General features: G+C 50.0%; 1 protein-coding gene across 2 annotated transcripts in view; it reads left to right on the top strand.

The window, feature by feature from the left end:
* The window catches only part of NDUFS1 (NADH:ubiquinone oxidoreductase core subunit S1), a 45,440-nt gene extending 20,617 nt beyond the window's left edge, over positions 1 to 24,823 (top strand). Inside the window, exons 8-19 of one of the 2 annotated variants that reach the window (XM_083154105.1) lie at positions 2,354 to 2,539; positions 2,630 to 2,764; positions 2,921 to 3,035; positions 3,205 to 3,350; positions 3,466 to 3,594; positions 5,721 to 5,850; positions 6,282 to 6,442; positions 8,029 to 8,183; positions 21,832 to 22,007; positions 23,419 to 23,553; positions 23,632 to 23,704; positions 24,494 to 24,823. In XM_083154105.1, coding sequence (XP_083010231.1) covers positions 2,354 to 2,539; positions 2,630 to 2,764; positions 2,921 to 3,035; positions 3,205 to 3,350; positions 3,466 to 3,594; positions 5,721 to 5,850; positions 6,282 to 6,442; positions 8,029 to 8,183; positions 21,832 to 22,007; positions 23,419 to 23,553; positions 23,632 to 23,704; positions 24,494 to 24,585 — 1,633 coding nt within the window. In that variant the 3' untranslated portion in view covers positions 24,586 to 24,823. Of the gene's footprint in view, positions 1 to 2,353; positions 2,540 to 2,629; positions 2,765 to 2,920; positions 3,036 to 3,204; positions 3,351 to 3,465; positions 3,595 to 5,720; positions 5,851 to 6,281; positions 6,443 to 8,028; positions 8,184 to 21,831; positions 22,041 to 22,075; positions 22,109 to 22,275; positions 22,351 to 23,418; positions 23,554 to 23,631; positions 23,705 to 24,493 lie in introns of those variants that run through there. The other variant, XM_083154106.1, reaches the window with a different exon arrangement.
* Positions 24,824 to 25,581: the final 758 nt, after the last annotated feature.

Here is a 25,581-nt window from a genome sequence, read left to right as displayed (position 1 = left end):
GAATCAGAATAACCCCCTAAGTAGGGATGGCCATCGTTGCCATTGCCATCGATGGCAATTCTGCAACTGGCCATCGATGGTGCTAAACTATGCAATGGCTGACCATCAATATTTTTACATATCGATGGTCATCCATTGTGTTTGATTGGCCTGTGGGCCAATGAAAACACAGGGGCGGGGCTTCGCAGGTGTCAGGGGGTGGAGCTATGCTCAGTGTCCCGGCACTTTGAAAAAAATAAAAGAAATCAAAACATCGTTTTGCTGTTCCATCGATGGAGGGAAACTATCTGGTTCTCCCCCCATCGATGGCAAAAGTATTCGACATCGGCAATGAACCATCGATTATTTCGAATGGTCGATGGCCATCCCTACCCCTAAGTTCTGAGGGAGCTCTGCTCTGTGACACATGTGCAGCGGCCCCTCCTGTAACTTCACACCTCATGCTGAAGGAGCCCCGCTCTGTGACACATGTGCAGCGGCCCCTCCTGTAACTTCACACCTCATGCTGAGGGAGCCCTGCTCTGTGACACATGTGCAGCGGCCCCTCCTGTAACTTCACACCTCATGCTGAGGGAGCCCTGCTCTGTGACACATGTGCAGCGGCCCCTCCTGTAACTTCACACCTCATGCTGAGGGAGCTCTGCTCTGTGACACATGTGCAGCGGCCCCTCCTGTAACTTCACACCTCATGCTGAAGGAGCTCTGCTCTGTGACACATGTGCAGCGGCCCCTCCTGTAACTTCACACCTCATGCTGAAGGAGCCCTGCTCTGTGACACATGTGCAGCGGCCCCTCCTGTAACTTCACACCTCATGCTGAGGGAGCTCTGCTCTGTGACACATGTGCAGCGGCCCCTCCTGTAACTTCACACCTCATGCTGAAGGAGCCCTGCTCTGTGACACATGTGCAGCGGCCCCTCCTGTAACTTCACACCTCATGCTGAGGGAGCCCTGCTCTGTGACACATGTGCAGCGGCCCCTCCTGTAAGTTCACACCTCATGCTGAGGGAGCCCTGTTCTGTGACCATGTGCAGCGGCCCCTCCTGTAACTTCACACCTCATGCTGAGGGAGCCCTGCTCTGTGACACATGTGCAGCGGCCCCTCCTGTAACTTCACACCTCATGCTGAGGGAGCCCTGCTCTGTAACACATGTGCAGCGGCCCCTTCTATAAGTTCCCTCCTCATGCTGAGGGAGCCCTGCTCTGTGACACATGTGCAGCGGCCCCTCCTGTAACTTCACACCTCATGCTGAGGGAGCCCCCTCTGTGACACATGTGCAACGGCCCTTCCTGTAACTTCACACCTCATGCTGAGGGAGCCCCGCTCTGTGACACATGTGCAGCGGCCCGTCCTGTAACTTCACACCTCATGCTGAGGGAGCCCTGCTCTGTGACACATGTGCAGCGGCCCCTCCTGTAACTTCACTTCTCATGCTGAAGGAGCCCTGCTCTGTGACACATGTGCAGCGGCCCGTCCTGTAACTTCACACCTCATGCTGAGGGAGCCCTGCTCTGTGACATGTGCAGCGGCCCGTCCTGTAACTTCACACCCCATGCTGAGGGAGCCCTGCTCTGTGACGCATGTGCAGCGGCCCCTCCTGTAACTTCACACCTCATGCTGAGGGAGCCCTGCTCTGTGACACATGTGCAGCGGCCCCTCCTGTAACTTCACACCTCATGCTGAGGGAGCCCCGCTCTGTGACGCATGTGCAGCGGCCCGTCCTGTAACTTCACACCTCATGCTGAGGGAGCCCTGCTCTGTGACACATGTGCAGCGGCCCCTCCTGTAACTTCACACCTCATGCTGAGGGAGCCCCGCTCTGTGACACATGTGCAGCGGCCCACACTGTTTAATATTTAAAGTGCCCATGCTCCTTGTGGTCGCCTTCTATTCACCACGGTAAAGCTCCAGTGCCCCCTGTGGACTCTGAGAAAAGGATTTAATGGAAGTACGAAATCTTGTTTTACCCTGGACAGAAACAAAATAACTCGCTCAAATGTAAGTCTGCACCTGTTACATCTGCCCCACCTGCAGTGCAGCATGGTTTTTCCATTAGAGAGAGAATTTGCCTTTGCGAGTGAACCAGAATCAGGCCCATCCAGTCCATGATGTATATGTGTGTGTCCCTTCCAATGGAAACGATTTTCCTATATCTGGGACTACTCTCTTTTTGGGCATTTGCATATCATCTCCTGGGATTTACAGCATCCCTCTGCTGCGGTGTGTCGGGCACGCACATGCCATCCTGCGCATGTAGAGGAGGGTATCTATGTATAAGGTGGATCCCCCCCGTTCTGCAGTTATGTACATGTATTGTGATGAACCTCATACTTCCTAATCTGTGCTGCCCCAGGTTCGCCAGTGAAGTTGCCGGAGTTGACGACCTGGGAACGACTGGCAGAGGAAACGAAATGCAGGTTGGCACTTACATAGAGAAAATGTTCATGTCTGAACTGTCCGGGAACGTTATAGACCTTTGCCCAGTGGGGGCATTAACGTCCAAACCTTACGCTTTCACTGCTCGGCCATGGGAAACCCGGTACGTACATGTGTGGAGACAATTGGCTGTGGGGTCTGTCCCTGATGGAAGCCAAGTACACGTAACACTGTCATTTACCTCTGTGCACAGGAAGACAGAATCCATCGATGTTCTGGACGCTCTGGGAAGTAACATTGTGGTTAGCACACGGGGTGGAGAGGTGATGAGGATTTTGCCTAAAATGCACGAGGACATCAATGAGGAATGGATCTCCGATAAGACCAGGTATGTGTACCGCCGACACTGACGGTCCGGATGTTCTCTCCCCTGTGTTACAGTCGTGTCTGGGAACCGCAAAGTGCTGTCATTTCCTGTTATCAGAAGACTCATTTCTGTTGTGATGACTTGTTATGTATTAAGTGAAGGTTTCTGTCTGCGCAGATTTGCATATGACGGCCTGAAGCGCCAGAGACTGACGCAGCCGATGGTCAGGGATAATAACGGCTACCTGGTGCACGCCGCCTGGGAAGATGTGTTCAGTCACGTGGCTGGTGTGGTAAGGATCTGCACGAATCGGGTTTCCTGGGAACAGGGGCCATAATAAAACCTAAGGGGGGGGGGGGGGGTATGGGGTGATGCCGGGAGGATTGTGCATCAGTCTGCCGATACGGTGATATACAGAGGTCACTGCTCTATAATATACGTCTGTCATTCTTCTGCTCCAGCTGCAGTCTGCTCACGGTAACGATATAGCCGCCATTGCTGGGGGTCTGGTGGATGCGGAGGCGCTTGTAGCCCTAAAAGACCTGCTGAACAGTCTGAATTCCGATTCTCTTTGCACTGAAGAAGTCTTCCCGAATTCTGGAGCCGGGTAAGGTTCTGCATATAGTGAAACGTCCTATCTGGGGGACGCTGCAGACTGGGGGTGAAAGGGCTGAGGAGGAGGCGCTAAGTCCGGCAGTGACATGTTCCTTTCCCCACCGCAGCACAGACCTGCGCTCTAACTACCTGCTGAACTCGCGGATTGCTGGGGTGGAGGAGGCGGACGTTCTGCTGCTTATTGGTGCCAACCCACGCTACGAAGCTCCTCTATTTAACACAAGGATTCGCAAAAGGTTTGTGTCTCTGAGAACATCCACCTTCCACCTATTACTATGTATTAATCTGCCATTGTGGCCCAAGTTCCTTCTCCCAGGGTCCTATCTGCACCAGTAGTGACCAGGACAGGTGGCTCTGTGTGATGTCTATGAAGATTCCGGGAGGTGGTTAGTAGTGCATGCGAAAGCGCTCCAGTCATTAGGGGTGTTATGGGCGTATTCCTCCGGCTGCATTCACAGGCGCACCTATAGGAAGCCGTGGTCAGACAGAGACTATCTGCCATAGGGCTATACAAGTGTCAGCGGTGGTACAAGTATTACAACGTCAGTGGTGGTACCAGTATTACAGCGTCAGTGGTGGTACCAGTATTACAGCGTCAGTGGTGGTACCAGTATTACAGCGTCAGTGGTGGTAGCAGTATCACAGCGTCAGCGGTGGTAGCAGTATCACAGCGTCAGCGGTGGTAGCAGTATTACAGCGTCAGTGGTGGTAGCAGTATTACAGCGTCAGTGGTGGTAGCAGTATTACAACGTCAGTGGTGGTAGCAGTATTACAGCGTCAGTGGTGGTACCAGTATTACAGCGTCAGTGGTGGTAGCAGTATCACAGCGTCAGCGGTGGTAGCAGTATCACAGCGTCAGCGGTGGTAGCAGTATTACAGCGTCAGTGGTGGTAGCAGTATTACAGCGTCAGTGGTGGTAGCAGTATTACAGCGTCAGCGGTGGTAGCAGTATTACAGCGTCAGCGGTGGTAGCAGTATTACAGCGTCAGCGGTGGTAGCAGTATTACAGCGTCAGCGGTGGTAGCAGTATTACAGCGTCAGCGGTGGTAGCAGTATTACAGCGTCAGCGGTGGTAGCAGTATTACAGCGTCAGCGGTGGTAGCAGTATTACAGCGTCAGCGGTGGTAGCAGTATTACAGCGTCAGCGGTGGTAGCAGTATTACAGCGTCAGCGGTGGTAGCAGTATTACAGCGTCAGCGGTGGTAGCAGTATTACAGCGTCAGCGGTGGTAGCAGTATTACAGCGTCAGCGGTGGTAGCAGTATCACAGCGTCAGCGGTGGTAGCAGTATCACAGCGGCAGCGGTGGTAGCAGTATCACAGCGGCAGCGGTGGTAGCAGTATCACAGCGGCAGCGGTGGTAGCAGTATCGCAGCGGTGGTAGCAGTATCACAGCGTCAGCGGTGGTAGCAGTATCACAGCGTCAGCGGTGGTAGCAGTATCACAGCGTCAGCGGTGGTAGCAGTATCACAGCGTCAGCGGTGGTAGCAGTATCACAGCGTCAGCGGTGGTAGCAGTATCACAGCGTCAGCGGTGGTAGCAGTATCACAGCGGCAGCGGTGGTAGCAGTATCACAGCGGCAGCGGTGGTAGCAGTATCGCAGCGGTGGTAGCAGTATCGCAGCGGCAGCGGTGGTAGCAGTATCACAGCGTCAGCGGTGGTGGCAGTATCACAGCGTCAGCGGTGGTGGCAGTATCACAGCGTCAGCGGTGGTGGCAGTATCACAGCGTCAGCGGTGGTGGCAGTATCACAGCGTCAGCGGTGGTGGCAGTATCACAGCGTCAGCGGTGGTGGCAGTATCACAGCGTCAGCGGTGGTGGCAGTATTACAGCGTGGGGCCTCTCAGGCTTCACACATTTGGCTGCACGGATCTACCTCCGACAGATGATGCCGCATGTGAGAATCAGGCCCAGAATGTACAGGACTATCAAAAGGGTGACCGATGCACTGTGGCGTATATATCTTCTGCCCCCAGTCCCTGGTCCCCTGTCCTGGGGTATTTCCCCTGTGTATAGTCACCCTGTGACCACCTACAGGAACTGATCGTGTCCTTACATTATATATGAGACGTCTATATCTTCTGTCCCTGTCCTGGGGTATATCCCCTGTGTATAGTCACCCTGTGGCCACCTGCAGGAACTGATCGTGTCCTTACATTATATATGAGACGTCTATATCTTCTGTCCCTGTCCTGGGGTATATCCCCTGTGTATAGTCACCCTGTGACCACCTACAGGAACTGATCGTGTCCTTACATTATGTATGAGACGTCTATATCTTCTGTCTCTGTCCTGGGGTATATCCCCTGTGTATAGTCACCCTGTGACCACCTGCAGGAACTGATCATGTCCTCCTTCTGTTTAGTTGGCTGCACAATGACCTCCAGGTTGCTGTGGTGGGAAGCGCTGTGGATCTGACCTACACCTATGATCATTTGGGAGACTCTCCTCAGATAATTAAGGATATTGCATCAGGAAATCACCCGTTCAGTAAGGTGAGCCGCGCTCTATCACTCTGGTGGTGAAACGCTAACTCCCAGGCGCATTAACCATCGCGTTTTAGATTTATTCTATTTCCACTAGACGACTCTTATTTTCTGGGTGAATTATTAGACTGTAATGGGGGAATCCATTCTTACACGATAAAAATCACAAATTGTTTATAAAAAGAAAACAAATTGGACAAATAAGGGACCATAAAAGAGGTCATTGGGAGAACTCTCCAAGTTTTGACGATCTGACTCCACCATAGGCGCCCCTTTCTGCCAGTCAGACAGAGAGGCTGTGATTGGGTAACAGCGGAGGTCCTGGGAGGGGCTACATTGCGGGAAGACGAAACCTTGTTACGAATGCCTCGGTGGCCACAATAACGGGCTCCTGCTATATACTATATAGAGGCACAAAAACACCTGTTCTGTTATTGTAGGTTCTCAGCCAAGCCAAGAAGCCCATGGTCGTGGTGGGTAGTGGTGCCCTACAGCGCAAGGATGGGGCAGCTCTTCATGCTGCTGTGTCTGTTATTGCCCAAAATGCCAGGAACAGCAGCGGTGTCGCCGAGGAATGGAAAGTGCTGAATATTCTGCATAGGTAAGCGTTTCACCATATCTGCTGAGATTGTAAGCTCTTGTGGGCAGGAGGTCTCTCCAAGTCTAAAGGTCCCCATACATCAAGTCGGACCTACAGTAATTTCCCAGAGCTCCCTCGGCAGCTGCCCCGGAGAGCTCGCTTTATCCCATGTAATTCCCGTGGAGCTGCGGGGACAGGAGGTCCGGGCTGTGGGTGCAGTGTCGCAAGCAGTCCGCAGTGTTGGGGAAGCGCTGAGCGGACACTGCAGACAGTAGCGGCAGAATGGGAAAATAGGCCTGCCGCAGATTGGCTGAGAGAGAGCTCAGTGGTGGGACAACGAGACCGCTAATTGGCTGAGAGTGCGATTTTTGTTCATCTTTAAAAATCGCATCAAATCGCACATTTTGTGTTACATTCGCAAATGTAATAGGGTGCGATTTTTGGCTGGCAATTTCACTTCACATGCGATTTTGAGCGATTTTTGGTAATGGTAAAGTGCGATTTTTTAGTCATGAAAATGTGTGAATTCGATAAAATGTGCGATTTTGTGTAAAAAATAAATAAAAAAACATGCGTGACTGGGGACAAAAAATCTGGGGGTGCCCCGTATTTTGAAACAGCACCGGGCTCCAACAGCTCGAGGTGTCCTGCCACAGCCAGGGGCCACGCTTTACATTAGGTCCCCCGGCTGTACCATGAGCACCGTGACTGGTCAGCCTTGGACAGTGTACCTGGGCGCCGGCCTGATAGGGTTAAATCATTCATACATAACATTGCTTTATACAGGTGAATTGCAAATGCCAGCATGCAGGGCATTAATGGGCCCGCTGTGACTTGTAGTCCACCTGTAAAAAGAATGTTAAAATAAAGCGCACACACACACACACACACACACACAAAAGTACTTTGTTACACACACACACACACAGAAAAGTACTTTGTTACACACACACACACACACAAAAGTACTTTGTTACACACACACAGAAAAGTACTTTGTTACACACACACACAGAGAAAAGTACTTTGTTACACACACACACACAGAAAAGTACTTTGTTACACACAAACACACCTCACTTTTACACCAATATACTTACCGCACCAGGGTCCAGCGCTGCCTCCCTCCTCCAGAGCCGGCTCCCCCCTCACTGACAGCGGGGTGAGCCGGCTTCCTGCTGTGCTGGTAACAGCTTATATAGCGCTATATAGGCTGTTAGCGTGGTTGGCTCGATGCGTCTCTCTTACCGCGAATCGCACCCTATTACATGTGCGATTTTCGGAAACGGGCGATTTCAGCCGTTTTTTACCAGAAATCGCACGTCTACAAAATCACCCATTTTACATGGGGTGTCAAACACATCCGATTTGGGCCGATTTCATCAGTCTGAATCGAGGGCAATCATCCCAAATCGGATAAGTGTATGTGGGGCCGTTAGGACGAAGATGGGATCTTATTATGAACAACAAGACTCCTTGGGACACCTTGTGGAAGCGATGTCCCTCCTTGTTGGGCACCACAGAACATTGCTTCTTGCCATGGTGCCAGTTTTCAGGGAGCTGCAGTATTATAAGCGTATGGTAACCCCGCGTTATGCCTCCAACAGAGTCGCCAGTCAGGTCGCTGCCCTAGATCTTGGATATAAACCTGGGGTGGACGCTGTGCGGAAAAACCCTCCAAAGGTTCTCTATCTCCTGGGTGCAGATGCCGGCTGTATTACCCGTCAGGATCTACCCAAAGACTGCTTCGTTATCTACCAGGGTGAGTCTCTCTGTGGGTGGCGCCCGTGTCTCTGTGTGTGTGTTTGTGTGTCTCTGTGGGTGGCGCCCGTGTCTCTGTGTGTGTGTTTGTGTGTCTCTGTGGGTGGCGCCCGTGTCTCTCTCTGTGTGTGTAGCGGGCGTGTTTGTGTGGCGTGCGGGTTTCTGTGTGACATGTGTCCCTGTGCTGGTGTGCCTTTGTATGGCTTTTGTCCCTGTGCCAAGGGCGCAACTACCATAGGTGCAATGGATGCAGCTACTATGGGGCCCAGAGCTGAAGGGGGCCCATCTTTACTGTACTCATAATGTTTTCTATATACATTTATCACCATTAGTTGGTACATAGGGGCCCTTACAAACTTTTGCTATGGGGCCTACTAATTTCTAGGTACGGGTCTGCTCTGTGCTGGCGTGTCCCTGTGTGACGCGTGTCCCTGTGTGACGCGTGTCCCTGTGCGGTGTGTCTTTGTATGGTGTGTGTGTGTCCCTGCGCGGTGTGTCTTTGTATGGTGTGTGTCTCTGTATGACGTGTGTCCCTGTGAGGTGTGTCTCTGTATGACGTGTGTCCCTGTGAGGTGTGTCTTTGTATGATGTGTGTCCCTGCGCGGTGTGTCTCTGTATGGTGTGTGTGTGTCCCTGCGCGGTGTGTGTCCCTGCGCGGTGTGTGTCCCTGCGCGGTGTGTGTGTCCCTGCGCGGTGTGTGTCCCTGCGCGGTGTGTGTCCCTGCGCGGTGTGTGTCCCTGCGCGGTGTGTGTCCCTGCGCGGTGTGTGTCCCTGCGCGGTGTGTGTCCCTGCGCGGTGTGTGTCCCTGCGCGGTGTGTCTCTGTATGGTGTGTGTCCTTTGCAGTGTGTCTCTGTATGGTGTGTGTCTCTGTATGGTGTGTGTCTCTGCGCGGTGTGTCTTTGTATGGTGTGTGTCTCTGTATGAGGTGTGTCTCTGTATGAGGTGTGTGTCCCTGCGCGGTGTGGCTTTGTATGGTGTGTGTCCTGTGCGGTGTGTCTCTGTATGACGTGTGTCCCTGTGAGGTGTGTCTTTGTATGGTGTGTGTTCTGTGCGGTGTGTCCCTGCGCGGTGTGTCCCTGTGCGGTGTGTGTCCTGTGAGGTGTGTCTCTGTATGAGGTGTGTCCCTGTGCGGTGTGTCCCTGTGCGGTGTGTGTCCTGTGAGGTGTGTCTCTGTATGAGGTGTGTCTTTGTATGGTGTGTGTCCCTGCGCGGTGTGTCTCTGTATGAGGTGTGTCTCTGTATGAGGTGTGTGTCCCTGTGCGGTGTGTAGTCTCATACACCATATACAGACGGAGCCTCTCTTCGATTACGCCAGCTCGCCATGGTGAGGGTTTTAGTGCGACACTTTTCTTGTACTTTTACGTGCGTGGATGCACACCATACAATATCCATGCAATCCATATCGCCACCGCTCGGTGGCTAATTCTCCACCAATCTAACGGCGGTGGATTGATATACAGATGGAACCGCGCCATTCGCCAAGAACGAGACGCACTTGCATAGAGCCATCCTCATCTAGCCCTTTAATAGGATGAAGTGAGCCAGAGCTGTTGGACGTAATCCTATGCTAGTCCCCTACGGTATTGTAGGGGATTAGCTCGTTCGCCTCATTTCCGTGAACATCCAACTGTACTGTACAAGCTTGGTCAAATGGGGCGTGTAGTGTCCCAGCCCCCTAGGCAGATAATCATTTTTGGGCATTATGGCCCCATCTGCATGGGATCACTCTTTATATTGACTCATGAGCAGTGTCTGCTATCACCAGGTGGCATAGGCTAGTGGATAACTGCGCTGGGAACCAGTGTTCCATTACGGTGTCAAATGTAAAAATAATTTTTATTGAAACATTTATGAAAGTTATATGTAATAAAACTAGGCACACACAAAACAACTGTTTTCTTAAAACCCTTTTGGTGCGACTCCATGTTTAGTACTACAGTATATGCATTACTCGCGGTGTCTGTATAGCGCCTTCCCCAGCCAGATTGACTGAATCTACCCCACCTACAGGCCAGGTGCAGCCAACATGCACCTCAGAGAGGGGCTGCGAAGCAGCCTTGCTACTTTTTAAATCTTTAATCTTCTTTTTTATTAAATTCTATTTTATTACACTGACAAGGAGTCGGTGACAGGGCAGCAGCGCTGCTGCTCCATCACCTGTGCCCCGCAGCTTCCAGAGACCGCAGCCGCGACCGGACACCAACAAATGCGTCCTGTAATGCAGGCCTATCCCCAATTGATTACATACACAAGGGTTTATGCCAAAGCGGTCACAATGCGCAGGCGCCGCACACAGCTACACCCTCCTCTCAGTCCCTTACTCAGCTGATGGCGCAGCTAGTAGATAAGCTCTCCTCTGCACCACCCCTGCAGCCTGGTGGGCCATCCTTATCCTTGCTGTTAGCCCTCCCTGTGGTGGAGCCCCCTTGAGTGTGTGCTTTGTCTGCCTCTGTCCAGGGTATCCAGTAGTCTTTACAGGGTAGGACTGACAATCGCAAGGCTCCGGTCAATGCGACCCCTCCCTTCCCACCCCTCCTCCATCAGGGTACTGATTCGGAGGCGGATGACACGGAGGAGGAGGGACAGGGATGATGATGATGACGACCCAGCCAGGGAGGACTTCTCATCACGCATTGGTTACGGCGGTAAAAGATGTCCTAAATTTACAGGACCCCGCTGACCGACTAGGTCCTCCGGCCCTACTTTTAAGCGGACCCTGGCTGTATTCCCTAAGTCTAAGGACTTGGAGGATACCCTCTCGGAGGCCTGGGAGATACCTAATCGGAAGTTTGCGCTCCCCTAAGAGGTTTGCCACCCTTTATCCCCTCCCTCAGGAAGACCGGGTCCACTGGGAAACATGATCCTCTACTCCCTATTCCAACTGCGTCCCTTAAGGACTCAGCAGACCACAAGTTAGAGAACTTGTTAAAACTTATTTATACCACTTCAGAGGCAGTGACCAGGTCTGCCCTGGCTTTAGGCTTGGGTGTCTAAGGCCATGGTGGGATGGATTACCACCTTCGCAGCTACTTCTGCAGAGGGTGGGGGGGGGGGGGTGCAGATGGCATGTTGCCTACTATTGACATTATGCATCATCTGTTTGGGAGAGGCTGCACTGGATGTGTCTCTGTGGCTAGGCTCCTGGAAGGCGGACTCTGACTCTAAGGAAACCCTAGAAGCACTTCCCTTTGGGTCAAAAATGGACAAAATTGTGGATACGGTGGCTGCGTCCAAGGCAGCTTTCCTACCGTCCACCCCTACTCCACATCCCCATGTGACCTTCCAGTCCCTTTGTTTCCAGGGCAGGGGTAGGGGAGGGTCCTCCAAGGGCAAGCATCCTGCGACCTGATTTTAAGCCAGAGGATAAGCCTTCAGCATGACGGGGCGGCGCTCCTCCTGGGGGTTCTCGGGTGGGGGGGGTCGCCTGCTGTGGTTCTCAGACATCTGGCAGGAATCCACAACAGATGCATGGGTTCAGGATGTGGTCTTCCACGGCTACTCCATAACCTTTTGGCATCGTCCACCAGCTCATTCTTTTCCATGAGTTCCAGCCTCTTCTTGGTTCGGAAGCCCATTCCGCCCCATCCTTCATTTAAAACAGCTCAACAAATTTGTCTGAGTCCCAGAATTCAGGATTAAAACCTTACGTTCCATAGTTCTGGTTGTAAAGCCAGGGGACTACATGGCGTTCCTGGACATCCAAGATGCGTAGTCCATCAGACTAAAACATTGACGATTTCTGCGGTTTGCACTGCAGGTCCCGTTTCAGGCTCCGCCTTTCGGCCTGTCCGTGGCACCTCGGGTGTTTGCGAAAGGTCATAGCAGTGATGTGCAGCAGGCTGCACAATCAGGGTATCCGGATGCTGCCGTATCTGGACGACCTGTTGATCCTGGCTCAGTCGCCGGAGGTTCTCCAGGCTCCTTTGGCCATGGTGGTGACAGTGCTGGAACGTAATGGCTGGATGATAAATTGGCCCAAATCCATCATGCTTCCAGCACAATCCATGAACCATGTAGGTGCCCAGTTGGATACGGTTTGTCAGCGGATATATCTGCCAGAGGACCTTTGCGGGACTCTGCAGTACCGGGTCCAGCATCTTCTCGCTTTCTTAGGCGGTTATTCATTCATGCCTGCATGAGGGTCTTGGGCTCCATGGTATCGGCCTTCGACATGGCGGAGTAAGCATAGTTCCACTCGTGCCCTCTGCAGTGGGAGAGTTTCCCCAAATGGTCAGGATCCTACTCCAATATCCGGTCCTACCTGATAGTCTTGTCACCAGCTGCATGGATCAGGAAGCTGTCTCCTTGCTCATTTGCTTCTATCTACATAAATGTTTATATGTTTTTTTAGAAGTCTGTCTCCAGCTTAGATAAGTTTTATTTTATTTTATTTTATTATGTTTACCATGGGATTTTTATGTTGTGTAAGTGTTATTTAGCTAAGGCATTCACCATGTGACTCCACAGCTGGAGCACCAGCCATATTGAACACCGTATAAATATGGATCTTGTGGCAGCAATAGAACACCTTTGAAAAAGCCAGTTCAACTGGCGAAACGCGTCAGTCTGCCATTGACCAGCCTCTCCCTGGCATATGCCAGTCCACTGACTATTTCACAGCTGACTATTTACCAATCCTGGACCAGACCTACCAATCTCCATCATTAGGATCCTCTGAGCAATCTACCTTTTTTGGCTTCAAGATCCCCCTCTACTCCGAAGAGAAATCTCCACTCCAGGAAACTCCTTTCCTACAACCAGCACCCAGCGAGTGAGGATCTACAAATAGTGAGTGTTAGAGATTTGCCTCTGAGGGCATCCATCACAACCACAGGTCACTGTAGGAACGGGACTCTGGTACACACAACCTTTTCTTTATTACTGTGAGAAACTGGACATGACGGTACCATTTAATTCAGCCCAGTATTACATACATTTCTGCTATTATTGATGCCTTGCAAATGCTTATTTTTAGTATTTATAAATATTTTTAATTGTGTTTTAGAATTATGAATTTAATTAATGTTTTTAATATTATCCCATGGTATACAGTTTAATTTAATCTCTCCTCAATTTAGCGCTGTGTCATCCTATTTGCCTTCCATTTTTCTTGAGTGGGACGGACTATCCCATTTTTTTACAGCAGCTGGGAATTTCACCCATATTAGCACCTGGTCTTTCCCCTAGGGGTTATTTGTTGTTCGGCCGCACGGATCTCCCTGTCCTGATGGCTTCTAGACCAGAACCTCACAGCGGGGAGACTTGTTGTTTTTTTTTTTTTAGTTCACCAGTGGACTTGCCAACGATCTTTCCAGGGATTATGGAATGCACAAGAATTTTGGCTGTCGATCAGTGTCCTCGAACTGAGGACAATCTTATGGGCCCTCAGCCTGGGAGAACCTTGGCTCTGAGGTCACGCTGTGCAGTGGACCTGCAGTTGGACAATGCAACGTCGCTGGTTTATCTCAACCACCAGGGGGGCACTTGGAGTCTACTGTAGAGATCTCCCACATCTTTCAGTGGTCCAAGGGGAAGATCCCTGCTCTCTCTGCGATCTTTATCTCAATCGGGAGGCGGACTTTCTGAGCCGTCAGACTCTGGATGCCGGCGAATGGGCTCACCATCTGGAGATGTTCCAGATGTTGGTACACCATTGGGGCAGACCCAAGGTGGACTTGATGGCATCACGCCACAACCACAAGGTCACGCTATACGGGTTCAGGTCTCAAGATCCAAGGGCTTGCATGGTGGACACCCTGTCAGCCCTGTGGCCATTTGCTCTGATGTATGCCTTTCCCCCGATCTCGCTCCTCCTCCGAGTAATCCGCAAGCTGAAAGCGGAATGGAGCACATCGATCCTGGTGGCTCCACATTGGCCCAGACGGATCTGGTTCTCTAATCTGAAGGTGCTATCAGTAACCCCTCCGATCCTTCTACCTCTATGTCCAGACCTGCTCACTCAAGGTCTGTGTCTACATCCGAACCTGCAGCGTCTGGCTTTGACAGAGTGGCTGTTGAGACCTCCTTGTTAAGAGCCAAAGGCTTTATCTCATGGGTCATATCAACTATGCTCAAGGCCCGCAAGCCTTCTTCAGCTGGTGCTTACCATCGCATCTGGCGGGCTTACTTTTTCTGGTGTCGGACTCACCATTTTATTCCCAAGAGTTACCGCCTGGCCAGGATTCTGTTGATCTTGTAGAAGGGTTTGGAGGCTTGATTGCGCTTGTCTTCTATAAAAGTACAAGTTTCATCTCTATCCATCCTGTTCCGCAGGAGGTTGGCATTATTGCAGGATCTCAGCACCTTCATGCAGGGTGTCTTGTGTATCCAACCTCTCTTTGTTCCCTTGGTTGCTCTATGGAATCTTTCACTGTTCCTCAGGGCTCTTCAGGGTCCCCGTTTGATACATTATAGTCCGTGGATCTTTGTTGGCTTACCTGGAAAAGTTTTTCCTGTTTTCATTCAATTGCTTCGGCCCGGGGGGTGTCTGACCTGTCGGCCCTGTCCTGTCAGTCACCTTTCCTAATCTTTTAACCTGACAGGGTGGTTTTGTGACCCGTTCCTTTACACCTCCCCATAGTGGTGTCTATATGTCATGCCAACCAGAAGATTGAGGTCCCTGCCTCTTGGCAACTGGATGTCTTCCCTAGAAGTGGTCCGTGCTTTGTGCATCTATGTGCGTCGCACTAATGTAGGGTACACACCAGGACGACCACCGTCGTTCACGACCGATAGACGACCATGGAACGATTTCCCTTGGACTTCCCGGGAGCTCCCAGGCAGTCCCCAGCAAACGATTAGCAAAAATTGTGGTTTTTTGGCGGAACGATCTAGATCCGATCCCGATGCGCCCGCGATGGTCGTTAAGACGGTCGGATCGCTGGTTTTTGTTTTTTTGCAAGAACACCTGCGACCGTCGTCAGATTGGCCTTTGAAATTTAAATGAAGGGGCTGGACTAGCAGAGGGGATAGGAATAGCAGCAGCCATTTTAAACCAGTGTATTTCTGCTTTGTTACTAGTGAGGCTTGGTTTATACCTGCTGAACGCTGGACATAGCTATTTACACATTACTTTGTTTTGCCTGCCATTACAAAGTGTCTTTTAACCCTGCACTATGGAGAATGCAGTGATGGGTAGTCACCAGCAACAGTACCTGCTCTATTATGCAGTGTTGAAGCTCAGACGTCAGAGAGCCCAGCGCAGGAGAGAAAGATCATGCTGGACAAAGCAGTGGCTACTTCAGCGTCAGACTCGTTCGCACATGCCACTGCTCAGGGACATCAGGGAGAATAACCCAGACGATTTTCGTAACTTCTTGAGGATGGATGATGCCACATTCCAGGAATTGCTGCGTCTGGTGACTCCCCACATCGAGAAGCAGGATACCAAGTATCGCATGGCTATCCCTGCTGAGGAACGGCTGGTGGTGACCCTGAGGTTTCTGGCGACAGGACGGTCTCTTGCTGACCTAAAGTTTGGATCCCTCATCTCCCCGCAAGCTTTGGGCCTCATCATCCCGGAGACCTGCAAAGCCATTGTGAAGGTGCTGCAGTACCAGTATTGCAAGGTAAGGATGAAATATACACTGTACACTTTATTGTGCAAACAAAATATTTTTATTTATAATTTAGGCCTAGGACAGAAACAGGTTTTTTAGGCCTTTCATGGTTAAAACATGTAAAATAGTAAATAGATTGTGTCAACACAAATATATTATAATACCATATATAAAAGATATTGTACAAAAACACACACTATATATAAAGATTTAAGTATGTATGACCCAGTTTAAACTTTCCCAATAAGTACGGGCTACTGTGTGGCAGAGGATGTCTGCCGCAGATAAGTAAAGGCTGCGGCCCACATGGCGCATGGCGCAGATGCAATGGTCCCGGCCCCATTGATGTGCGCCATACGCCATGTGAGCAGTGGCCATCACATACCTGCAGCTGAGACCATGTCTGCCGCACAGTACCCCATACTATTGGCAAAGACAAAAGGGCAATAAATGGAGTTTGCTATCCAGATTGAGGATAATCCTGTTCTCCCTCTGGTAATGCAGGTACAGGTAGCAGCATATAAATAAACAAAAAAAACACACTCTGGTAACTTCTGGAACATGCCCTTACAACAGTAGGGATAAGGTACTGTGCGGCAGAGGATGTCTGCTGCAGATATGTAAAGGCTGCGGCCCGCATGGCGCAGATGCAATGGTCCTGGCCCCATTGATGTGCGCCATACGCCATGTGAGCAGTGGCCATCACATACCTGCAGCTGAGACCATGTCTGCCGCACAGTACCCCATACTATTGGCAAAGACAAAAGGGCAATAAATGGAGTTTGCTATCCAGATTGAGGATAATCCTGTTCTCCCTCTGGTAATGCAGGTACAGGTAGCAGCATATAAATAAACAAAAAAAACACACTCTGGTAACTTCTGGAACATGCCCTTACAACAGTAGGGATAAGGTACTGTGCGGCAGAGGATGTCTGCTGCAGATATGTAAAGGCTGCGGACCACATGGCGCATGGCGCAGATGCAATGGTCCCGGCCCCATTGATGTGCGCCATACGCCATGTGAGCAGTGGCCATCACATACCTGCAGCTGAGACCATGTCTGCCGCACAGTACCCCATACTATTGGCAAAGAAAAAAGGGCAATAAATGGAGTTTGCTATCCAGATTGAGGAGAATCCTGTTCTCCCTCTGGTAATGCAGGTACAGGTAGCAGCATATAAATAAACAAAAAAAACACACTCTGGTAACTTCTGGAACATGCCCTTACAACAGTAGGGATAAGGTACTGTGTGGCAGAGGATGTCTGCTGCAGATATGTAAAGGCTGCGGCCCACATGGCGCATGGCGCAGATGCAATGGTCCCGGCCCCATTGATGTGCGCCATACGCCATGTGAGCAGTGGCCATCACATACCTGCAGCTGAGACCATGTCTGCCGCACAGTACCCCATACTATTGGCAAAGAAAAAAGGGCAATAAATGGAGTTTGCTATCCAGATTGAGGAGAATCCTGTTCTCCCTCTGGTAATGCAGGTACAGGTAGCAGCATATAAATAAACAAAAATACACACTGTGGCCCTTGTGTGGCAGAGGATGTCTGCTGCAGATATGTAAAGGCTGCGGCCCACATGGCGCATGGCGCAGATGCAATGGTCCCGGCCCCATTGATGTGCGCCATACGCCATGTGAGCAGTGGCCATCACATACCTGCAGCTGAGACCATGTCGATGGTAAATGATAAAGTAGCCTATTTTTTAAGACAGATCCTCAAAAACAGGACACTCTGGATCTTCTATCAGTAAAGAACTGTAGAATTGACGGTACTGGGGGGGTTTAGAAGGCTGTGTAGGTGTTGACTGGGTATGTGTTGGAATTGTGCTCGACTGGCCTGCTACGGTGGCAGGCGGAGTAGGCACTGGTGATTCTAATGACAGTGGTGTGTCTGGTGCACTACCAATGCCAACTATTTTAGTGCCACTGTTGAGATACCCTAAACTGCCATTATACACCAACTCCATGCATAACTTTTCAAAAGTAAGTTGCTGGTCAGGAGCCATGTTGCGAACACACTCTGCCACATAAGTGAAGTAGTTGTCATGTTTGTCGGGGTTTCTTTGCAGGACTTGATGTGCCCGCATCATAAATTCTTCATGTGCCGCTGCTTCTCCTTTTTTTCCTTTGCCACGCATTTTTTTGGCACGGGGGAGTGGTGGAGTGGGTTCCAGGGTGGGTGGCGGAGTGCGTGCCGGAGTAGGAACTTCGTTCGATGTGCATGCATTCTCAGATAGGACAGATAGGTCTGGGGTTGCAGGTGGGTAGTCACCAAGCTGTAAAAAAATTGAACATGTTTACTAATCAATTCTATTTACTTCTAATTTCAGTTCCCTACCAGCGTGAATGAATGGAAAGTCATCGCAGAGGAGTTTGAACAGCGATGGAACTTCCCAAATTGCGGTGGAGCCATTGATGGCAAACATGTCCGCATAGCCCAGCCTATCAATAGTGGTTCCTACTATTTTAATTACAAGGGCTATTTTAGCATTGTACTAATGGCTGTTGTTAATGCGAACTATGAGTTTATCTTCCTGGATGTAGGAAGGAATGGCCGTGCATCGGATGGTGGCACTTTCAAGGACACAAAGTTCTACGAAAGGCTCATAGCGAACACCCTTCACTTGCCGTCTGTCCAGGAAACTAAACAGGGGCTTAACTTTGTTTTTGTGGCTGACGAGGCTTTTGGCCTGCACGAGCATGTCATGAAGCCATATGCGCAAAGGGGGTTGAACCATGACAAAAGGATCTTTAACTACAGGCTATCCAGGGCACGGCGTGTTGTGGAAAATGCTTTTGGCATCCTGGCAAGCCGGTTTCGCATTTTCCACACTGCCATTAACCTGAGGGTGGACAAAATTGACTGGGTTGTCACGGCGTGCTGTGTCCTGCACAATTTGCTCCGCAGAAAAGCCACACAGCAAAGGGCTACAGGCACAGCACTCCAAGAAGACCAAGAACTGCCAGAGGAGGTAGTGCAGATATCCTCCTTGCAAACCCCAACACAACACTACACAGGGAGTGCACGAGCCAAACAGGTGAGGGAACAGTACATGGCCTACTTTAATGGGGAGGGCGCTGTGGATTGGCAGGAGGAATCAATTAGATAGCCAAAAAAATAGACTCACCGATGCAGACTGCGAATTCTCCTCCTCCTCCTGCGCCGTGACTTCTTGGTTTTCATGTTCTACCATAAGGACTACTCCTGTCCTCATCGACTCCTGGCTGAGGGTGAATGTCAACCGGTCATAGTACCAGAGCGATGTTTGATACATCTCGTCGACTCCAGCACCAGACTTCTTTGCAGCCTCCATCTTCTTGTGTTCCTTTAAGAACACCGTGCGCATATTCTGGATGCGTTTCCTCACCCATTCAACATTGGCCTCTGGGTGAAATGGAAGACTGTAGCGTGCCAACTCCTCCAAGGCTTGGTTTCTTTTCATTTTGTTTGAATACTCCTTGGATTTTGTTCGCCACAGGCATTCGTGTGAACGATATTTTTCAATAAACCCTTCAAGAAACTCTTGTTCCTTTGCGTTGGACATTGGGACTGTAAAAAGATAAAACCATTTTAGTTGTTATAGTTATACCCATGTTTTGTTTCATATTTAAATTTTTATAGTTATAGTTACCAGTTTACCTAGTTCTTATGTTTTAAGTATTTAAAATGTTAATAAACTTTTATGAAAACCACTATACATTTTATTGTGCAGATTGCTATTCACACACACAGGTGAATGGGGCCTAGCAGAGAGGAGTGCATGGAATACTGCAATGGTGGACAATGGTTTATGTATATATATCTATATATACACAAACACACACACACACAGGTGAATGGGGCCTAGCAGAGAGGAGTGCATGGAATACTGCAATGGTGGACAATGGTTTATGTATATATATCTATATATACACAAACACACGCACACAGGTGAATGGGGCCTAGCAGAGAGGAGTGCATGGAATACTGCAATGGTGGACAATGGTTTATGTATATATATCTATATATACACAAACACACACACACACAGGTGAATGGGGCCTAGCAGAGAGGAGTGCATGGAATACTGCAATGGTGGACAATGGTTTATGTATATATATCTATATATACACAAACACACGCACACAGGTGAATGGGGCCTAGCAGAGAGGAGTGCATGGAATACTGCAATGGTGGACAATGGTTTATGTATATATATCTATATATACACAAACACACACACACAGGTGAATGGGGCCTAGCAGAGAGGAGTGCATGGAATACTGCAATGGTGGACAATGGTTTATGTATATATATCTATATATACACAAACACACACACACACACACACAGGTGAATGGGGCCTAGCAGAGAGGAGTGCTTGGAATACTGCAATGGTGGACATTGGTTATATGTATACACACACACATGGGGCCCACCCAAAAAAACAAAAGTGACATGGTCGGGTGCACGGTTGCCAAACCAGTGCTTTATACACACTATATACATTGGTGGCAACAGTGGGCATGCATAGAAGAGCATTGGGAGTGCAAACATACCAGGTTGTTGTTCTGGGAGATGAGACAAGAAGGAGAGTCCAACTGCTGCGCCAGCGCTGTTTGCTATGTGGAAAAACATGGCGCCGGGGGAGTGTTTAGGAAATGCCACTCAAATAGGCTGGATCAAACGACGGACGCACCGACGGACGGACGACGGAGGCGGCAAAAAACACTCACGATCTGCATACGATTGACGGTCGGTCGGCCTGGGATTGACGGATCCTACCTGCAGCACGTAGGACCAAAGATGCGACCAAACGAGCGGCGTGAACGCGCATTGGATCGGAATCGGATCAAATAAATGGCAAAAACACACGATAGTACACACAATCTGCATACAACCGGTCGGAATCGGATCTAAATTGACAGAATCGTGCCCTAGTCGTCCTGGTGTGTACCCAGCATAAGACAGAAATCAGTCTCTCTTTGTTCTCTATGGATTTCAAAAAAGAGGTTGGCCTGCTACTAAGGAGCTGGCTTAGATCTGTCATCAAGCAGGTTCCTGCCGGGGTCCGAGCTCATTCCACGAGGTCTGTGGGTGTGTCTTGGGCTGTTAGGGGCGGTGCAACAGCTGAGCAATTTTGCAAGGCGGCGACTTTGTCGTCCACCAATACCTTTCTGCTCTTCTACGCATTTGATACTTTTGCCTCCCAGGACTGCATTTTGGCCAGAGTGTACTGGCTGCGGCAAAGGCGCGTCCCCACCCTTAGGTGGCTGCTTTAGGAAGTCCCAGCGTTAGCCCTGTGTGGCCACTGACGTGTCCCGAATTATAAAACAAGTTTTATGTCTTGCTTGTTAAATTGCTTTCTTTGAGGATGTCAGGGGCCACTGGGATCCCTCCCTGTTGCACCTGCTTTAGTTGTGGGTTCCTCAGTTGAGTGACCTCACATGTTCAGAATGTGTTTGTGTGGTGGTTCTCTTCCTTCTGTTGTCTCCTGCCCTGACTTGTTAAAACCTGAGCTTCCTGGCCTGGAGGTGGGGTAGAGGAGGGGAGGAGCCTCCCTGCCTGGGAGGCAGCAAGAAGTTTAACCTTTCTGGTGCTGGAATGCTCTCTCACCACTCAAACTACCCAGCATTTGCCCTGTGGCCCCTGACATCCTCGAAGAATGAGATTTAACAGGTAAGACATGAATCTTGTTTTGTGTTCCAGTAGACTACTCTTTTCACGAAGGAGGAGGTTGGCGTGAATGCTAAGAAAGGGCCAGTACAACATTCAGTCAGTGTTGCTGGGGGAAGCCGCTATGGTATACTGTACATCTAAAGTAGAGAAAACATAGAGCACTACTCAGCACATGGAGACGCACGGAAAGCTTTTTAGGGAAGCAGGATTTTTCGTGTGTGCCTAGTTATATTAAATATAAGCCTAAATGTGTTAATAAAATAAAAATAGGCTTCAGGCTCTTACCAGCGTTGTGTATTTGCTCCGGGTAATAGAACCTCTTGGTTCCGGTGATTCTTATATTCGCTGGTGATTACAGTTAGGGGCATCACAGCTGTGGTCTGGACTCAGCTCTTTAACACATCATTGTTTACATCAAGGTCACCATGGAGACGTCGGAGCACCAATGGCAGACGTGATTCTACCAGGAGCTGCTTACACTGAGAAGTCTGCTACCTACGTCAACACGGAAGGCCGAGCCCAGAGGACATATGTTGCAGTGAGCCCACCTGGAATGGCGAGAGAGGACTGGAAAATCATCCGCGCCCTATCTGAGGTACTTTGCGGGGTCCGTGCTAACCTATCCGAGGTACTTTGTGGGAGGTCTCTGCTAACCTATCCGAGGTACTTTGTGGGGTCTGTGCTAACCTATCCGAGGTACTTTTTGGGGTCTCTGCTAACCTATCCGAGGTGCTCTGTGGGGGTCTGTGCTAACCTATCCGAGGTACTTTGTGGGTCTCTGCTAACCTATCCAAGGTACTTTGTGGGGTCTGTGCTAACCTATCCAAGGTGCTCTGTGGGAGGTCTCTGCTAACCTATCCGAGGTACTTTGTGGGAGGTCTCTGCTAACCTATCCGAGGTACTTTGTGGGAGGTCTCTGCTAACCTATCTGAGGTACTTTGTGGGAGGTCTCTGCTAACCTATCCGAGGTACTTTGTGGGAGGTCTCTGCTAACCTATCTGAGGTACTTTGTGGGTCTCTGCTAACCTATCCGAGGTGTTCTTGGGGGGGTCTCTGCTAACCTATCCGAGGTGTTCTGGGGGGGGGGGGGGGTCGCTGCTAACCTATCCGAGGTGTTCTTGGGGGGTCTCTGCTAACCTATCCGCTGTTCTCTGGGGGGGGTCTCTGCAAACCTATCTTAGGTATTCTGTCCCACGCGCTAATGTGTATAATGCAGAACGGGCCCCACGCGCTAATGTGTATAATGCAGAACGGGCCCCACGCGCTAATGTGTATAATGCAGAACGTGCCCCACGCGCTAATGTGTATAATGCAGAACGGGCCCCACGCGCTAATGTGTATAATGCAGAACGGGCCCCACGCGCTAATGTGTATAATGCAGAACGGGCCCCACGCGCTAATGTGTATAATGCAGAACGGGCCCCACGCGCTAATGTGTATAATGCAGAACGGGCCCCACGCGCTAATGTGTATAATGCAGAACGGGCCCCACGCGCTAATGTGTATAATGCAGAACGGGCCCCACGCGCTAATGTGTATAATGCAGAACGGGCCCCACGCACTGTGGATAATGCAGAACGGGCCCCACGCGCTGTGGATAATGCACAATGTTTATACTGCACCAATGTCCCCCAAATCTCCTTATGCTGTGCGGTTTCTGCTGCTGACGTGGGAGCCGGATGTGATGTGTGGGACCCCGGGGGCCCAGCTGTGCCACCTATTGTATATATGTTAGTGTAAGAGCTATCGCCTGTGTTGTGAGTCAGATGTCGCATTCTATGGTATTTCCCCCCTCTGTATTTGGCGTACAGTTGACTAGTTCAGCGCTAGCCGCCATTTTTCGGTTCGCCAGTATGGAGGGAAATAACTCTATTGCTTGTGTGGGTGGTACAGTGATTGGCTTCACGCTAGGTTGGATGCCAGTTACTGGGCTGTGGGATTTCTGTGTTCCTGGATGTGTGGTAGGGATACAGGGAAGTGTCATATTAATCGTCTCCCCCTTACAGATAGTAGGGGTAACGCTTCCATATGATGATGAGGACGGGGTGAGGAAGAGGTTACAGGAGGTGTCTCCAAACCTTGTCCGCTATGATGATGTGGAACAAGCAAATTATTTCAAGCAAGCGGCAGAGCTGTCGAAGGTACGATTCTAGCCCCTCCCCGGCCGCCGACACAGCCGTCCACCCTCCAGGTGTAATGCTCATTTGCTCTGATTTCAGCTTGCTAACCAGCAGATGCTGACGGACCCGCTGATCGCTCCGCAGCTGAGCATTAAGGATTTCTATATGACAGGTTGGCTGCACTTTCATGGTTTACATTTGTCACTTAGTTATTTTGTGCTTTGATAAATAAACCTGTGTGATATATACATATAGTAACCGGCTATGGCGGATCGTTCCGGCACCAGGGACTTGGCTACAAGTAGAAATATAACCCCAATCTTCTCTTGTTACATATTACGCCTGGCACGTGGGGTTAGAGGTCTATCGGGTGACCCCCTTATCTAGTGCTGCAGTAACCCGGGTCATGGCTTAGGGCTGATTGGCTGTGCCTGCAGAGGTCCGCCCCAAGGGAGTGTCTGAGTGACGTCCAGGGCAGGCAAAGGGTCGATGTAGATGGGTCTGACCTGGGAATAACCTGGGTCCAAGGTGCTGTGTAAACCGTGTCTGACCTGGGGATTTGGTGATTAAGTGATATCAGGTGGATTTTCTATACAATCCTTCAGATCACCCCACCTGCAGCCGAGCGGTTTTCCTATTTCACCTTCTCACTATCTGGTATCGGGAGCGTGCAAACCCGCAGAACCCCAACATTGGGCGTGAAGTATGTAGGTCTGTTACCTCACTAAACCTTGCGCCAGCTTAATTCCCCCCTAAATGTAGACCTGTGACCTTGGGCAATGGGTGTATAATGGTAGTTAGTTACCTTTGTATTACAATGCAGTGCAACATAAATAATATAATAAATGATCTGCTGTAGACTGAAGCCTCAGCTGGTTCATGTGGGCGGAGTTATGAAATGAGACGCATATTTGCATATTCCTGCCTTTAATGAATACTAACCTCTATAATCCCTCCGCAGATCCCATAACGCGTGCGTCGCAGACCATGGCCAAGTGCGTGAAGGCCGTCACTGAGGGCGCACAAGCTGTAGACGAACCCTCCATCTGCTGATACTGGTTTCCAGCAGGACCCTGAAGATCTGTATTCTGTTTGCTGCTGGATTATTTCAGGAATATAAGTAATCTTCCTGCGCTGTGGCTGTGATGCCCGCGTCTGCGCAATTCTGAGTGCCCGCTTTGTATCGGCTTGTGTGGAGGCACCTGTGATGGTTACTGTACCTTTAATGAATACTTACCACCCAGTCACGTGTGTACAGACTACTTGGAATCTTATTAAATGGTTTATTCCGTTTGCGCCTTATGTACATTCTCTATGGCTGACGTCTGCCGGTCATGTGTTTCCATAGGGTCCATGTAAATCCTGAGACTGCCCCATCGCGAGTGGATCTGCAGCAAAGTCTCACTCTGTTCTTGTACAGTCACATAAAGTCCAATTTCTACAGGTAATGAATGGGCGCGCCGCGTCCCATGTGGGCTCGCCGCGTCCTTTGGGCTTTCTCCGCGTATGCGGCCCAATCATCATTTTCTATTGCCGTATTTACATGTAAATACCAACTTCGACCCAATAATAGTAACACAAGAAATCTGCTTCTAGATTGGAGAAAATGGCACAAGATGCGACTTCTATAGAAGATTGGAGGTTGCTATGGGCAACCAATCAGGATTATGGGCCTGATTCTGGTTGGTTTGCAAAATCAAACTCCTCCTTTAATGGACAAACCATGCTGCACTGCAGGTGGGGCAGATGTAACAGGTGCAGATAGTTACATTTGGGTGAGTTATTTTGTTCCTGTGCAGGGTATATATTGACTGCTTTATTCTTACACAGCAATTATAGATTTCAGTTTGAACACACCCCGCCTAAATCTAATTATCTCTGTACAAGTTACATATGCCCCACCTGCAGTGCTATGGGAACGTCCCACCTATAACAGAACTGCCATCTTAGTAAATAAACACCTCAGAATGGGAGGAGTTAAGGTTTATATGTAGGCTCACCATACAATCCCTTTATACTGGGACACTCCTGCATTACACAGGTTCTGGG

This window comes from Crinia signifera, chromosome 7 (genome assembly GCF_055691185.1).
Source record: "Crinia signifera chromosome 7, ASM5569118v1, whole genome shotgun sequence".
In the NCBI taxonomy this organism is placed as follows: Eukaryota; Metazoa; Chordata; class Amphibia; order Anura; family Myobatrachidae; genus Crinia; species Crinia signifera.
The sequence above is the reverse complement of the archived record's forward strand: the minus strand, read 5'-3'. Positions and strand labels throughout refer to the sequence as shown.